Below are 17,729 nucleotides of genomic sequence, written 5' to 3' on the forward strand. Positions count from 1 at the left end.
TGTATCAGAGAATGTAAGAAGACAGAGGATCACTATGACATATCTTACTAGATATCAACTTTATTTTATATGATGTCACTAAAGTGTCATTCATATTTGCTTCAATGCAAAACTGATATAGGATAAGGTATAAAACTCACATTTTACAAAGAAAACAAAATTTCAAAAAATTTTAGACTTTTGGCAGGCAGCTTTCAGGCCAGTTTCCTTTAGGCCCTTGGAGAGTTCATGGTTACTCTTCCTCTGCCTAGAGTCACTTCAGTGGCAAAGCACTGACTCAACACAGAAATTTCTAAGTCTCTGATTGCTGGATCTACCTTTCCTGAAAGTTCTAGTCACCCAAGACGCCACACTGGGTTATGTTTTAGTCGAAAAGAATTTACTTTTACGTTATTTACTTTCAGTATTTAAATTTTTCTTGGACTAAAGAATACTTTGGAAACAAGAATCAGTCATCATTAAACGCATTTTGCTTTCCTTTACCTAATTCATAAGTCTCTTCCTGGTGTTGACTTTTCCATTTACCTAAAGAGGATCCTCTTCCCAAGCTTCCTCCAATGGGGCTGGGGATGCTGCTTTTGTTAGGCAGATTGACAGGGCTGGTTTTGCTGGCTGGGAAGAGGCTCTGGGTGGGAGATGTTGGGGACTTTACAGGCTCAACTGTCTTGGGTCGGGATGAGAGATTCAGCGGCTGTGCTGCTGCTTCATCCTACAATAGTTTAACATAAATAATTATTAAAAAAAAAAAAAAGACAAACGAAGCACATTATCACTTAGTAAGCCACAGTTATTTTACACCTCAGAGACAATGCCACATTCTCCACAATAATAACAAAAGAAGCTAATTATCTACCTCCTTGAAGATTCATCGGAAGGAAACCTCATTAATTTCCCTGTGTTATGCTTCTATTTACATTAACTGTGTAGTTGGATCATTCTTTTTGCCAAATTAAAATCTGAATTAGCTCACATTACAGCTTAATTTCCTAATGTGTTTTCAGGGATCCAAATTAACCTAGGGCATTTACAAAGAATTATTTAAAATTTCAGCAGCTCTGTAGTGCTTTTGTGTTATTCTCTCTGAAAAGTTCCTGGAACTATAAATGGGCTCTGCCGCTAATTTTTTAATATATATTTTAAATCAAACAATTGCAAGTACTTTAAAAATGGAAACACTGTAAGCCTTCTTCTGCTCTCCTGGGCCTTTGCCCAGAGAGCCGCATGCCACAGCATGGCTTCTATGTGGCTTTCTGGGCGTGGGCACTCTTCATGGTCTATATTCTGGTCTCTATTCATGTTTAAAATTAATTTTTGTAAAGAACAAACACACATTATAATTATGTTTTACATACCATGCTATATGCAATTTATTTTTCACGTCTGAAGTGATGTCTCTTTATATTCTTTGCTGCATATATTTACAGAATGTCTATTTTAAGATGCCTGTTCTTCTATACTGAGCACAGTATTCAAATATCTGGCTTCTAACGCTGGTTTTACCAGGAGCTTGAAAGCTAAGCTCCTTACCTTTATTTTTTTGTTTCATTTATTCTGCCATGTAACACCCTTAACAACACTTCTTTCATTCTAGAAATTTAATTGTAATATGAACATACTCATTTAAATGCTAGGTTTTTAAGATCTGCAGTGTTGTGTTTAAAATTTCCAGCAAATGTTAACTCCTCTTTTGCTTCTGAGACGGCACAGAGAACTTGCGTTTCACATCATTGTTTAGAACACACTGAACTTTCTCCCCTATGGCAAACATGTCACTTCTCTGGGACTCAATTTCTTCATCTATAGAAAAGAAGGCCTGATTCTAGCTGATCTCTAAGGTCTCTTCCAGCACTAAGGGTCATTGTTTAAGTGGGAAGAAAAAGGGATGCCAGAAAATAGTAATCAGGAGGGAGGATTAGAAAGAGAAAATGAAAATAACATGCATAAAAGAGCCATTATGACTAAACATTGTGCTAGATATTTTCAAGTATATTAGCTCATTTAACTACCAGTAACTATGAGACTGGGCAGTAGTATTCTACATTTACAAAGAAAGAAGCAGTCAAAGTGATAAAATGACCATCCAAAGCCATACATGGAAGGACAGAATTTGAATTATAGTTTATTAGGTTCCAAATCCCAGGCACTTTTTTTCTTTACTGAATTATCAGATAAAATAAGTCATTTGATAGTGTCATGATACCCTAGCTTTATTTTGTTGTTTTGTTTGTTTGTCTTGGTAGGAAATAAGTAATCTGGCACATCTATGGTGCAATGTACTTTTATCTCTATCTAGATATACGATATGGAGAAGGAAATGGCAACCCACTCCAGTGTTCTCACCTGGAGAATCCCAGGGACGGGGGAGCCTGGTGGGCTGCCGTCTCTGGGGTCACACAGAGTTGGACATGACTGAAGTAACTTAGCAGCAGCAGATATACGATAGGTTCTCAGAAACATAGTTGCATCCCTCACAAACGGTACTTAATTAAAATTTACTTGCCTTTGCTCTGAATTCAAAGGATATTTAGACTAGTTAGTTCCTTTACTCACTTCTCAAGAACGGTGATTTCTACATTAGGTATGTAGTTAGTTTTCTCCACATTTCTTTTACTTCACCAAGTTTCTTATGATCCCTTAGTTCAGTGTCTTCAAATTTAGAAAAACTTCAGCCATTACTTTTTAAAATATATTTTCTGTCCCTTCCTTCTCTTTCTGGGGCTCTATTTGTATATATTAGGCCATTTGATGTTCTACAGCACTGATAGTCTTTTTTTCTATGTATTTCATTTTGGACAGTTTCACTGTTATATCATCAAGCTCACTAGTCTTTTCTTCCATAATATCTAATCTGTTGCTATTCCAAATCAATACCAATCCAGTGTACTTTTCATCTCAAACACTGTATTTTTCATCTCCAGGCATTCAATATGAATTTTCCATGCCCTGCCTTATAATGTTCATGTTTCTTGAATATGTGGAGTTTATAATATCTAATTTGTAATTCATTTTTGAATATAGGCAAACTTCAGAGACATTATGGGTTTGGTTTCACACCACTGCAATAAGTCAAATAACCCAATAAAGCAAATCACATGAATTTTTGGTTTCCCAGTGCATATAAAAGTTATGTTTATACAATACAGTAGTCTATTGAATGTGCAACAGCATTATATCTAAAAAGCAATGTATACACCTTAATTAAAAATAATTTATTGCTAAAAAAATTGCTAACCATCATCTGACTATGCAGGATTTCCACAAGCCTTCAATTTGTAAAAAGTACAATAGCTGTGAAGCACAATAAATTGAAGCTCAATTAAAAAGTATGACTGTATATTCTAATTTATTATCTAGTCTTACAATTCAATAATTTCCATTCCTACCAACAATGCCACTGAGCATGGGAAGCACTGATTAACTCCCAATCAAGTCAATTCTTTTCCACCATGGCAGGCCTGCTGTTCATCCTCACAGCTTGTCCTGCCCCAACAGACACTTTGTGGGTGAAGAGAAGCAGATATGCTTACTTCTTCACTTGGTCTAGTTGAAAGTCTCTTTCAAGAGCTGTTTTTATTGTCTTATCTAGTAATTTTATCACCTGTGTTATTTTGAGGTTTATCTCTAGTGATCGATTTATTCTCTTCATTATTTTTCATATTTTCTTGCAAGCCTGATAATTATTGAATAGATGCTCCACATTGAGATTTTTACAGTGCTGGATTTCAGTTTGTATGTTACCTTAAATATTTGTGGACTTTGTTCTAAGACATGGAGAGCCTTACCAGGCTTGCTTTTAAACTGAGTTAGGCAGGTATAGAGATAATTTGGCCCTACTAGTGAAGTCCATGGGGTTGCTAAGAGTTGGACACGACTGAGCGATTTCACTTTGACTTTTCACTTTCATGCATTGGAGAAGGAAATGACAACCCACTCCAGTGTTCTTGCCTGGAGAATCCCAGGGACGGGGGAGCCTGGTGGGCTGCCGTTTATGGAGTAGCACAGAGTTGGACATGACTGAAGTGACTTAGCAGCAGCAGCAACAGTGAAGTAATACCCTGCTAGGGACTCTACTTGGTACCCATGTGTCAAGAGATCTTTCCAATCTGGCCAACGGGAATACAAATCATCCTCAGTTCTTCATGAACCTGTAGTGGTCTTGCTTTCCCCCTGGCCTCAGATAGTTTCCTCACATGCATAAGCTGCTCAATACTCAGCTAAATACAGGGAAACCTTCTGCGGATCTTCTGTGCTCTTTCTCTATACAGTTCTCTCCTCTGGCACTCTACCTCACAAATTCCATCTCCCTTGGCATCTTGAAACTCTGAAGTCTTGTCTCTCTACTCAGGAAGCCTGCCAAGCAGCATGTGGGGAACCCCCACATACACCCCACACTATTGCCTGGAAGCTCCTCAAGACAGTAAGCTGGATCAGCTGTGGTGCCTGCCTCACTCGTTTCGCTTCTATCAGAGGTCACTCTCCTGTACTCCTACTGGAAATGTCTGAAACCACTGTTTTATATTTTGTCTTGAGTTTTACTTCTTTAAATTTGGAGAGCAAATAGAATCCCTGTTCCTCCATAATGGTTTAAAATGGAAAACTTCTTGGTTTCTTTTAGAATCTCTCAGGGTATACAACCAGATGTTTCAATCACAATAAGTATTACCACTTACCAGCGTCTTTATTATCATCAGATTCCTATAATCAACATCATTGCTATACTAACATTTATGAAATATTTACTATATGCTAGAGGATGTATTATCTCACTGAAGGCCCATAATAATATAAACCTTCAAATTGCAGAGGCAAAAACTAACATTAAAAGAAGTTAAGTAACTTGCCCAAGGTGACATGTCTAGTAAAAGTCATAGAACTGGCATCTGAACAGAAACAACCTAACTACTGATGTTGACAACTGTAGCAAATAAAACTTCAGGGGAAAAAGGAACAGAAGACCATCTATTTTTATTTTTATTACCTTCAGCTAACAATGCCCTAGGTTACATAGTCATATTATATACAGAGGGAAAGAATGACTATAGACAGAAACATGAGATATTTTAGTGACCAGAATTCTTTCAATTAGCAAAACATAAGATTATTTTTAGAACTTCTAAATAATAGGTTGGGGCTATTTTAAAAATTTAAAACAGTTGCTTTATGTCTTAGTCTATATAGTTTTACTCACACATATAATAAACAATCTAATAAGTATGATAAATGTTTCCTTTGTTATTAACATAAAGTAGAGTCAAGTTAAATTATACAGAGAGCTCCCTAAGAATTTGTATGTGGTCAAGTGAGTAATAAAATTCAGTTGGCCCACAAAGCTGGAATGGTAAAAGCAGATATAAACTTGAATCTAACCAGGGAACATTTTACTCATCCAGTAAAGGCTTGGTTTGGTGCAATTCCATTTGGCCAACTCACTTATAAAATGACTTTTTCATGTTAAAATATTTAATACTCAATACCTCAAGTCACTGATGTTTGATATGCTAATACTCCAACAACTATAGTTAAACAAAGTGCTTTGGTTTGAATTGTAGTGTTCTCTTACTCACAAAAAGAAAGTCCTGGAACACAAAATAGTCTGTTTCCATAAGTTAATGCTATCTTATTAAATGTAAAGCCCCTATTGTCATATCTCAATATTTCTAACTACAAAGCATAAATGTTCATTTACTTTTTTGGAGAACCTAAAGGCATGGGGGACATTAAATTAATTCCTTTGGACCGGCACAGGCAGAACTATCCCTCCTAATTATGTTTACTTTTTTTTTAATCTTTGGTATTTGGGATCCATATTTTTAATGGCTTTCCTGAAATCTCGAAATCCCTATCTACATGTTTTAGAAAATAAAACAATTTCAGTAATTTTGTGGACTTCAATGCTGTTTCGTTGGCCTTAGATATTTCCCATGTAATGAAGTAATAATGGCAAAATTTCTCCAAAGGCAGTACTTTGGACACACACAATAATACATCTGTGCTTAGTGTATCCTTCAAAGTAAGTAAGTCAATGATATAAAAGAATTGTTTCTTTGAACTTTCTGAATTTTTAAATTCAATATAGGAGGCAAAAACAATCAAAAAACCTATAAGTACCAGCTGCAGCACAAAGTTAGACTGGATCATCAGTTCCCCTCTGTCACCAAGTACTTCTGGCTACTCCATTTTAAGACACTGAAAATCAGTGAGGAAAGGATCTATTAATGTTTCAGCCATAACTTGGGCGATCCTATTTATCCTATCACAGTTATACATGGCATTGAAGCATAATTAGATTATGACACCACTCATTCCTCAAAGCCCACATTTATAACTATTGTTTGAGGGAGAGAGACCTTTACCATCAAACCATATAAAGGTCCAGCATCGGGTTCTCTTTTTTTCTTGTCAATCTAAAGTTTTGAGATCCTCCTCCTCTAGCACTATAAGTTGGCTCCCCACCTGTTTAAAGTTAGAGAGCAGTGTCACAAGACTATGACAAAGACTGGTAATAAAACCATGGCCATACATGCCAATGAACATTACAAAATAAAAGCCAGAACCCAAAGGGAAAAAACTCTTGAGAAGTAAGTTTGCAGATTTAGGTAAAGATCTCACAATATGGCACTATTGTTATCAAAAGGGAAACACCTGTTTCTCAGTGCTCAATCATGAAATTTACCATAAAGAGGAACATTTTGGGGTTCCTTTATGTTGCTTTGCTTCCTGCTGTTTATGCCCAGCACAGCCTGGTTCACTACCTTTCTTGTGAAGCTATTTTCCAAACTGTTTCCATAATCCTGCAAAGCAAATACCTTAACTTGAGTTACAGGGCTGGTCCCTCTCTTTTCATTTTTTATCCCAGTAGGTGAGACTGCCCCTGCTGCGTTTGGTGGCTGTGGAGTTGATGGCATCTTTGCTCCAGGTGACACCTGCATGCTGGCCAGCTGAGCGGCATAGAGCTGCTGCAAAACAGGGAAGACAAACATCATCGCTTTAAATGCAGCTGAAACAGAGCTTCCAAAAAAACTTACCGTATTGTTAGATAACTATTTCTCTGAACGCTTTGAAATTTCCCTTTCACTATTTTTAAAGAAGAATATAAAAAAGAATAAATAGTATAACAGAAAGAAAGAGCAGTGCTATGGGAGCCATTATTCTGTTCCTGGTCCTTCGGACCCTAAACAAAAAATTGACTTGCTCTGGAACTCAGTTTCTTCACTCGTACAGAAAGGAATTTGACTAATTCCTTTGGTCTCAAATATTGTTATGTCCATTCATGTAATTTTAATATTCATGAACTAAGAAACTGATCTAAACTTTTCTAGGCACTTCTGGAAGAACATCATTCTAATTCAGCACTGACTAAACTTTTCTAGGGATGCTGACCCCTCTGGGTGTTAAAAGAGTGCTGCCCTCAAGATCCCGAAGGCCCAGGATCAGTCCCTCCTTCCTCTATGCTGCATATAGCATAATCCTAAAGAGAATATAGCCAGATTTGTGGAGGAAAAAAGTCAAGCTTCTTTTTCCTAGCACAGGATGTGAAATCCTTAACTGTCGATTTATTAGTTTTGGGGTGAAACTGGTGATAAATAAATGTGTTAATCTGTTATGGTTAACCAGAATTCAGATACCTCAATTTTAACATAATTTAATGCTTGAAAATGCCATTCAAATATTTTCTTTTCTTCTTATCATCAAGATTAAGCCATTACCTTGATAGTCATATTTTTATCATAATAAATAGAAAGCTTCCTAGTTCATCAACCACAGAGAAAACAGCTCAAACTTTGCCATATTAGTAGAGGAGAAAAAACAGGTGGTTTGTATGTGATTTCCAGCATTACTATCATTCAGATGGACAAATAAAAAAAATTACAGTAATCAAAAACAGACCTTTCAGCACATGTAATTAAATGAAAGCTTAATAAAGAATAATTTGCAAGAGCCAGATGTGCTTATGTCATGATTGTTGCTTTCTTTGGAACAATTTCTCTAATATAACAAGCCTCTAAAGAAATTAAAGTTTCATAATTCTGTATGTGCAATGACTTAGTGGCAAGAAAAATTCACAAGTAATAGCCAGTCAAACTGCGAGAACTTCAGGGAGAAAAAGGACTGTCTTGTTTCCTTTTTACTCTGTTACACTCTTTTCTTTTAAAATTCAGCCAGGTGTCTTCAAAAGGGGCAGGGATGGGGGTGGGATGGAGTTGGTGCTAAGCCAGTGAGGGAACATTCTATATTGAATGGAATGGAGATGGTTGAGAGTTGGAAAAGTAATGACTATATGGCAATAAATGGTGGCTGGTATCATCACCAATATGCCTTACTATTGAGTATTAAAGAGTCAGGAAATCTTAGACAGGCAAGAGTTCTTAGAAATCATTTATGTCTTCATTTTAGCTCCTGATTCACAAGATGAGAAGAAAGTCAATTTTACTCAATCTCAAGTCCTTCAGGAAACTTCAACCAGTGAAGAAAAGCTGAAAAACAGATTGTTGGACACAAATCTATTTTTTTTTAAGTTGATTAAATTCAGAAATCCTTCAAAATAATTGAACATTATAGTTGCTTTTTAGAAATAGAGCAGTGTTAATTGCTTCTAAAGTTTTGACAATCATTTATTTTATATTTATTAGGATTGTACTTAAGAAAGACAAGATTCCTTAAGAATTGTGATTTCTTGGAGTTCCTTGGGTATTGTGGTTACTGATACATTAGATGCAGGAAGAAGTATGGCCATAGTTTATAACTTACAGAGCTGAGTAAACTGGATAGTAAGATATTAGATAAGATTTAGTAGAAAGAGCCTTGCAATAGAAATCAGAAATTAAAGTTCATTGTAAAGATAAAGTGCTCATGAAAATAAATATTTTCACATTCTAACAAAATATTTTAGATATAAGTATAGAGCTTTTCAGATTGAGGACTTTAGATCTGTCTTGGATAAAAGAATGCCATTCATTAACAGGCATAGGTTTACGGAATAATTTCACAAATAGCTCACCTTCTAAGTAAACATTAATTGAATATATTCTATGTTAGGCTTTGTATTAGGAGCTGTAAAAGTAGTTCAGTCATGTCTGACTCTTTGTGACCCTATAGACTATACAGTCCATGAAATTCTCTAGGCTAGAATCCTGGAGTGGGTAGCCTTTCTCTTCTCCAGGGGATCTTCCCAACCCAAGGGTCAAACTCAGGTTTCCTGCATTGCAGGCAGATTCTTTACCAACTGAGCTATCAGGGATGCCTAGGCTAGAGAAGGGAAGACCCACTGGAGAAGGGAAAAAGCTACCCACTCCAGGATTCTGGCCTGGAGAACTAGTCCATGTGGTTGCAAAGAGTCAGACAGGACTGAGTGACTTTCACTTTCATTAGGAGCTGAGGAGGCTTCAAAGTCTTGGAACAAGCTTATGGCTCTGGAGAGGATGTAAGATAAAGATACTCAGCATTTGATTTGTACCTTTCTTGAAAAGCTTATCACTTTTTAAAAACCTTGTGTATAGATATGCACTGGTTTCCCTGGTGGCTCAGTGGTAAAGAATTCACCTGCCAATGCAGGAGAAGTGGGTTTGATCCCTGGATTGGGAAGATCACTTGGAGAAGGAAATGGCAACCCATTCCACTATTCTTGCCTGGGAAATGCCATGGACAGAGGGGCCTGATGGGCTACAGTCCATGGGGTTACAAAAGAGTTGGCACGACTTTAGTGACTAAACAACACAACTATACACATGTCTTATCATTTTTGATAAACTATAAGCTTATTGAAGTCATGATCAAACTAATTACTTTTGAATGCCTAGTATCAAGAATAGTGCCTTGCAAATAAAAGATAATCAATCAATATTTTCTGAATTAATGTCCCATATAAAATCACTGGATGTTAGGGAGGAGAGAGATTCTATAGATAAGGCAACAGCAGTGGTATATGATTACATTTATTGTAAACATGATGAATAATTTTATGGCAATGAGTTTTAAGATATAAAAGGAAAATAAATTCAGTCCAAGTTAAATTATTCTAAGAAACTGTTTTCTTGAAGTCATGTTTAGAATGTTGACTAGATTGGTCCTGAATAACTACTGGCTTCACTAACCCACCTTACACTTTCCTAACACAAATTGTAGTACTAATTTTTTCTTCTTAGCCTAATTATGTATAAATTTAAATTTTCCCTAAATTTTACTGTATCTTTTTCTGAAAGAACATAAAATATTAGTTATTTAAATAAATAGCTTTAAGTTAGAAAACTCCTTTGGAAACTAATGATTTAGGAAGGAAAATAGGTTCAGTTCAGTTCAGTCTCTCAGTCATGTCTGGTTCTTTGCGACCCCATGAATCACAGTAATCCAGGCCTCCCTGTCCATCACCAACTCCCGGAGTTCACTCAAACTCACATCCATTGAGTCGGTGATGCCATCCAGCCATCTCATCCTCTGTCGTCCCCTTCTCCTCTTGCCCCCAATCCCTCCCAGCATCAGAGTCTTTTCCAATGAGTCAACTCTTCACGTGAGGTGGCCAAAGTACTGGAGTTTCAGCTTTAGCACCATTCCTTCCAAAGAACACCCAGGGCTGATCTCCTTTAGAATGGACTGGTTGGATCTCCTTGCAGTCCAAGGGACTCTCAAGAGTCCTCTCCAGCACCACAGTTCAAAAGATGGGGAACACATGTATACCTGTGGCGGATTCATTTTGATGTTTGGCAAAACTAATAAAATTATGTAAAGTTTAAAAATAAAATAAAATTAAAAAAAAAATAAAGACTATGTATTTTCATAGGTCAAAAAAAAAAAAAAAAGCATCAATTCTTCTGCACTCAGCTTTCTTCACAGTCCAACTTTCACATCCATACATGACCACTGGAAAAACCATAGCCTTGACTAGACAGACCTTTGTTGGCAAAGTAATGTCTCTGCTTTTGCATACGCTGTCTAGGTTGGTCATAACTTTCCTTCCAAGGAGTAAGCGTCTTTTAATTTCATGGCTGCAGTCACCATCTGCAGTGATTTTGGAGTCCCCCAAAATAAAGTCTGACACTGTTTCCACTGTCTCCCCATCTATTTCCCATGAAGTGATGGGACTGAATGCCATGATCTTCGTTTTCTGAATGTTGAGCTTTAAGCCAACTTTTTCACTCTCCTCTTTCACTTTCATCAAGAGGCTTTTGAGTTCCTCTTCACTTTCTGCCATAAGGGTGGTGTCATCTGAACATCTGAGGTTATTGATATTTCTCCTGGCAATCTTGATACCAGCTTGTGCTTCTTCCAGTCCAGTGTTTCTCATGATGTACTCTGCATATAAGTTAAATAAGCAGGGTGACAATATACAGCCTTGACGTACTCCTTTTCTTATTTGGAACCAGACTGTTGTTCCATGTCCAGTTAAACTCTAACTAATACCCTCTTCCAACAACACGAGGAGACTCTACACATGGATATCACCAGATGGTCGACACCGAAATCAGATTGATTATATTCTTTGCAGCCAAAGATGGAGAAGCTCTACACAGTCAGCAAAAACAAGACCGGGAGCTGACTGTGGCTCCAATCATGAACTCCTTATTGCCAAATTCAGACTAAAATCGAAGAACGTGGAAAAAACCACTAGACCATTCAGATATGACCTAAATCAAATCCCTTATGACTATACAGTGGAAATGAGAAATAGATTTAAGGGACTAGATCTGATAGACAGAGTGCCTGATGAACTATGGATGGAGGTCCATGACATTGTACAGGAGACAGGAATCAAGACCATCCCCAAGAAAAAGAAGTGCAAAAAAGCAAAATGGCTGTCTGAGGAGGCCTTACAAATAGCTATGAAAAGACGGGAAGCAAAAAACAAAGGAGAAAAGGAAAGATATACCCATTTGAATGCAGAGTTCCAAAGAATAGCAAGGAGAGATAAGAAAGCCTTCTCAGCGATCAATGCAAAGAAATAGAGGAAAACAATAGAATGGGAAAGACTAGAGATCTCTTCAAGAAAATTAGAGACACCAAGGAAATATTTCATGCAAAGATGGGCTCAATAAAGGACAGAAATGGTAGGAACCTAACAGAAGCAGAAGATATTAAGAAGAGGTGGCAAGAATACATAGAACTGTACAAAAAAGAGCTTCACAACCCAGATAATCGCGATGGTGTGATCACTCACCTAGAGCCAGATCTCCTGAAATGTGAAGTCAAGTGGGCCTTAGAAAGCATCACTATGAACAAACCTAGTGGAGGTGATGGAATTCCAGTTGAGCTATTCCAAATCCTGAAAGATGATGCTGTGAAAGTGCTGCACTCAATATGCCAGCAAATTTGGAAAACTCAGCAGTGGCCACAGGACTGGAAAAGGTCAGTTTTCATTCCAATCCCAAAGAAAGGCAATGCCAAAAATGCTCAAATACTGCACAATTGCACTCATCTCACACGCTAGTAAAGTAATGCTCAAAATTCTCCAAGCCAGGCTTCAGCAATATGTGAACCGTGAACTTCCTGATGCTCAAGCTGGTTTTAGAAAAGGCAGAGGAACCAGAGATCAAATTGCCAACATCCGCTGGATCATGGAAAAAGCAAGAGAGTTCCAGAAAAACATCTATTCCTGCTTTATTGACTATGTCAAAGTCTTTGACTGTGTGGATCACAATAAATTGTGGAAAATTCTTCAAGAGACGGGCATACCAGAACACCTGACCTGCCTCTTGAGAAACCTGTATGCAGGTCAGGAAGCAACAGTTAGAACTAGACATGGAACAACAGACTGGTTCCAAATAGGAAAAGGAGTACGTCAAGGCTGTATATTGTCACCCTGCTTATTTAACTTCTATGCAGAGTACATCATGAGAAACGCTGGGCTGGAGGAAGCAGAAGCTGGAATCAAGATTGCCGGGAGAAATATCAATAACCTCACGTGTGCAGATGACACCACCCTTATGGCAGAAAGGGAAGAGGAACTCAAAAGCCTCTTGATGAAAGTGAAAGAGGAGAGTGAAAAAGTTGGCTTTAAGCTCAACATTCAGAAAACGAAGATCATGGCATCTGGTCCCATCACTTCATGGGAAATAGATGAGGAGACAGTGGAAACAGTGTCAGATTTTATTTTGGGGGGCTCCAAAATCACTGCAGATGGTGACTGCAGTCATGAAATTAAAAGATGCTTACTCCTTGGAAGGAAAGTTATGGCCAACCTAGACAGCATATTCAAAAGCAGAGACATTACTTTGCCAACCAAGGTCCGTCTAGTCAAGGTTATGGTTTTTCCAGTGGTCATGTATGGATGTGAGAGTTGGACTATAAAGAAAGCTGAGCACCAAAGAATTGATGCTTTTGAACTGTGGTGTTGGAGAAGACTCTTGAGAGTCCCTTGGACTGCAAGGAGATTCAACCAGTCCATCCTAAAGGAGATCAGTCCTGGGTGTTCATTGGAAGTACTGATGTTTAAGCTGAACCTCCAATACTTTGGTCACCTGATGCGAAGAGCTGACTCACTGGAAAAGACCCTGATGCTAGGAAAGATTGAGAGCAGGAGGAGAAGGGAGCGACAGAGGATGAGATGGTTGGATGACATCATCGACTCGATGGACATGGGTTTGGGTGGACTCTGGGTGTTGGTGATGGAGAGGGAAGCCTGGCGTGCTGCAGTTCATGGGGTTGCAAAGAGTCAGACACGACTGAGCGACTGAACTGAACTACTATATAATAGCTTACAAAAATATCGTTTCATGTAAGATTCTCAGATCATTGTTCATAGTTATAACGATGATGATAATGAACATTCATTTCCAAATAACATGAGGTTTTAAAAAATCAACAATGTAGTAAAGCTTACATTAGGCTTAGTCAAAGTCTTATAAACTTTGGTGAAGACTGTTTTTGTAAATATAGGTCTTTCCATTTTAATTTTGCAAAAATGTTCAGTGGTCATTTGGGATACTGAATTGTCTCTTTATCCAAAATATATAAAAGACATAGAGTACATACATGTAAAAATGAGCCTAGCTAAATATTTTTCAAAATTATAAAATCACTCATATTTTATAGAGGCACTTTAAGAAACACTTTTACTATTTTATGGCTAAAAAAATTCTACATTTATTATTAGTTCAGTTTTAATAAAGTAGCCAGTATTAAAATTTTTGTAAGCTGAACAGTAACATACTTAGTACCTACAGCTGAAAGGGGCTTAATAGATCATTTATTCTAGTCTGACCTCTTCATTGTACTGATAAGCCAAGGTCTAGAGAATAAAAGTAGCATGCCCAAGATCATATAGTTAGTACTGCAGGGAGAATAAGAACGCTTGAGTCCTCATTTCAACATTATTATTTAAGTAGAAATGGATATATGAACCAATCTTTGCACCTTTCAAGCACACTTCCAGTATTGGTGAATTTTTTTCAATGGCAAATCTTTATTTAGTGTACTATTACCTAAACACTGTTCTAAACAATAGATGTGCAACAACAAGCAACTCGGAAATGGTCCCTGTTTAATGGCACTATTAAACCCTTCGGAAGTGACTATGAATGATGGCTAGGATAAGTGCTGAGAAAGAAAACTATAGAATGTCAAGAGACTATCTAACAAAAGTATTTAATATAGTTTGGAGGATAAAAATAGTTTCTCTAAGGAAGCAATGCTTTGAGAACTACCCAGGTGGAAAAGTTGATAAAGAGTATTCCAGAAAGAAGAAACATCAATTACCGTGGCTCTGAGGCAAGAAAAGGAAAGAAAACAACGTTTTCAAGGAACTTAAAGAAGGCCAACAAGGCAGGACTATTGAGGAGCACAGAGTGGCATGGGAAGAGGCAAAAGAGGGGTAGGGTCTTATTAGGCCACATGAATAGTTTCAGACTCCATCCCCGAAAGAGAGGTATCTAGAAAGAGCAGTGAACTAGAATCAAGACACAAAGACTCTTTTCTATGTTTCACTACCAGCTTATTGACCAAACTTGTAAGTAAATTGGATTAAGAAAGTCCTATGACAATCTCACAAACCCACAAATATATACCTCTAGTTGTGTTTTGGGAGTTCTGTGTCCTGAGACTAGCCTTAAAGAAAAACCTATTTTACATTTGTATTCTAGTGACACTTTTAAAACTAAGTCCACTTAGATTTAACACAAAACAGTAGGTCCTACCAACCAAACTCAGCCTTACAGTGAAATTCTTGAGTGTCTTTGAGCACACACACCAGCCTTAGGTCTCATCAAGACCTAAGAAATATATTGTATCAGGGTCATTTTACAACACTCCTGTATTTGGGAAGAAAGGCATGCTTTACCTCCCAAAGAGTCAAATTTATGTCAACTTAAAATGGATGGTGTCACAGTGTATCTAATACTTACCACAATGTGAAATACACATTCTTTTATACCTGCTTTCTGTGATAAATCACATAAGATCTCTAAAGGAAAGCACCATAGAAAAAAAGGTGGAAGGACTTTTATTCTCATAATCGCATGATTTTCACATCACCACTCATCCAGTCATTCAGTTATCACCCCTATTCATTCATGTGTTAATTGAACAAACATATATTGAGCACCATCTCAGTCAGGTACTATGCTAGGTATTTTACACTTATTTTATTTCATCTTCAAAATAGTTATGTATAATAGGAATTATTTTCCATCTTTGAGTCGGTCTCACTTTAAAGACCATATGCATCCTCCTACTACATGTTAAAATTATTTAAAATAAGCTATACAGTGAATCACAATGAAACCCATTTCCTGTTCCTAACTACCAGACAAGAATCATTTTCCAAGAAGAGATTCTGATATTGCTGCTCTTCTGAGCTGTTCTGACATCTTCCAGATGTCTCACAGCTACTTTTCCTAAAATGCTGCTGCTGCTGCTAAGTTGCTTCAGTCATGTCTGACCCTGTGCGACCCCATAGACGGCAGCCCACCAGGCTCCCCTGTCCCTGGGATTCTCCAGGCAAGAACACTGGAGTGGGTTGCCATTTCCTTCTCCAATGCATGAAAGTGAAAGGTGAAAGTGAAGTCGCACAGTCGTGTCCGACTCTTAGCGACCCCATGGACTGCAGCGCACCAGGCTCCTCCGTCCATGGAATTTTCCAGGCAAGGCAAGAGTACTGGAGTGGGGTGCCATTGCCTTCTCCATTTCCTAAAATAGTGCTTCATAGTTCTCAAATGGAGAAAGAAGAGTTAAGGGTATTACCAGCCACTTTGAAGGAGTAAGGGGCACAATTTTTAGCTAAACTTCCTTCTCCAACCAAGCTGTGAGCCGTAATAGAAGACACCTGAAATACCCTAGTGACATATGTTTAATAGACTGATAAAGTAAAAAAGAACTATGCAGACTATGGGTAGAAATAGGAGAACTTGATAAAAAGGGAAGCTGACAGGGGCTTTAAATTGGCACCAGTAGGCTCTAGTATATGGAAACCAACAGTAAAAAAAGGCAGACACGACTTCACACGCTGGATTCTCTTTGGAGTAAATTCTCCTGTGTTTTGTCATTTCAATTAGAAAGGGCATTTTAAAGTGGCCTGTCGGAATCTAACCTAGAGAGGAAAAAAAAAAAAAAATTTCTCCTTCAAATACAACTCGCCTATTGGTAGATAATGAAGAAAGGAAGAAAAGAGAAAATGCAATTCCATAAAAACATTCAATAGGCACTGACTAGAAGACTTCAACTCTCTCCTTTATATTTACCTGATTTATTGTGGTTCCACGCAAAGTCTGAGAATCCCAGGCTTCTAGTCCAGGTTAACTCAGCTTCTGTTCTCATATACTAGACACTACTTGAGGTGTCATAAGGAGATGTTGGAGAAACAAGCAGGTTGGGTAGGGTGGCATTCTTCAGGAAATCTCATTACTTACGTGACTGATGCTGTCTAACACTAGGCCCCAAGCCTGGCTCAGTTCGCCAGGGATATCCTGGATTTTGTTACCCTCTCAAAACAATGCTGATGACCATTCTACCAACCAAGGAATGCTATAAAAGCTGGGTAAGTTCAGCAGTGAGGCTGTAAGAAGGTGAAAAGGAGACAGGGGTAATTAAGCAGCTTGATTTAGTGCTTGTTCAGCACAGGGAAGAAAGTGTGTCAGTAATAAGTCATTGCAGACTGAAGGAGGGGTGGGGGAGAGAGTTTAAAAATAATTTGAAAGAGATCACAAATACTTTTACTTCTCATAAACCTCCAATGTCAACAAAATGATCCAGGAAATATAGCTGTGGTTTTATGGAAGGAAAGAACTGAAGTCCTTGTTTTCAGCATAGAAGGTACTTGTTTAGCTATACCCCTCATATTTGACACCATAGAAAACTGGCTGTGAGAACAGGAGGAGAGAGGAGCAACAGGGAAAGAGCGACTCCTCCCACTCATCACAGTCACGTACTGGGTTAATTCCAAGTCAATCCCCTTGCCCCTCCTGCATATTTTTTTTGCCATATTTTCCCTTCCTATTAATTGCTCCTATTTTCCATAATTCTACTCATCACTTTCTCCTTAAAGACTTACCTGTCCACTGCTTCCTTTGTATTCCCACTATATCTCATTCTCTATCTCTGTGTACTTTCTCCAAATTGTGAGTTCCCTAAGAGAAGAATTGAGTCTTATTTGTTTTTATGTCCCTAGAACCTAACTTAATGTCTCACAATTAATACATGTTTTGTTAATATGAGCCACTAAAACCCCTTCATTTTACTTTCTTGTCTCTATCTCCTTAAAATTGCTATAATTTCTGCCCACACCCTTTTCTTAGTACACTTTTCCT

General features: G+C 37.7%; 1 protein-coding gene across 34 annotated transcripts in view; it reads right to left on the reverse strand.

Moving 5' to 3' along the window:
• Nucleotides 1-17,729, reverse strand: part of SOX6 (SRY-box transcription factor 6) — a 716,878-nt gene that overhangs the window by 90,346 nt on the left and 608,803 nt on the right. For 26 of the 34 annotated variants that reach the window (XM_045162970.1, XM_045162964.1, XM_045162959.1 and 23 more), the window contains 2 exons: nt 6,807-6,956; nt 484-709 (listed from right to left, as the gene is read on the reverse strand). In XM_045162970.1, the coding sequence (XP_045018905.1) occupies nt 484-709; nt 6,807-6,956 (376 nt within the window). The remainder of the gene's footprint in view (nt 1-483; nt 710-6,806; nt 6,957-17,729) is intronic. The other 8 variants (XM_045162975.1, XM_045162952.1, XM_045162953.1 and 5 more) reach the window with 3 other exon arrangements.

The sequence above is a fragment of the Bubalus bubalis genome, chromosome 16, assembly GCF_019923935.1.
Source record: "Bubalus bubalis isolate 160015118507 breed Murrah chromosome 16, NDDB_SH_1, whole genome shotgun sequence".
NCBI classification, from domain to species: domain Eukaryota; kingdom Metazoa; phylum Chordata; class Mammalia; order Artiodactyla; family Bovidae; genus Bubalus; species Bubalus bubalis.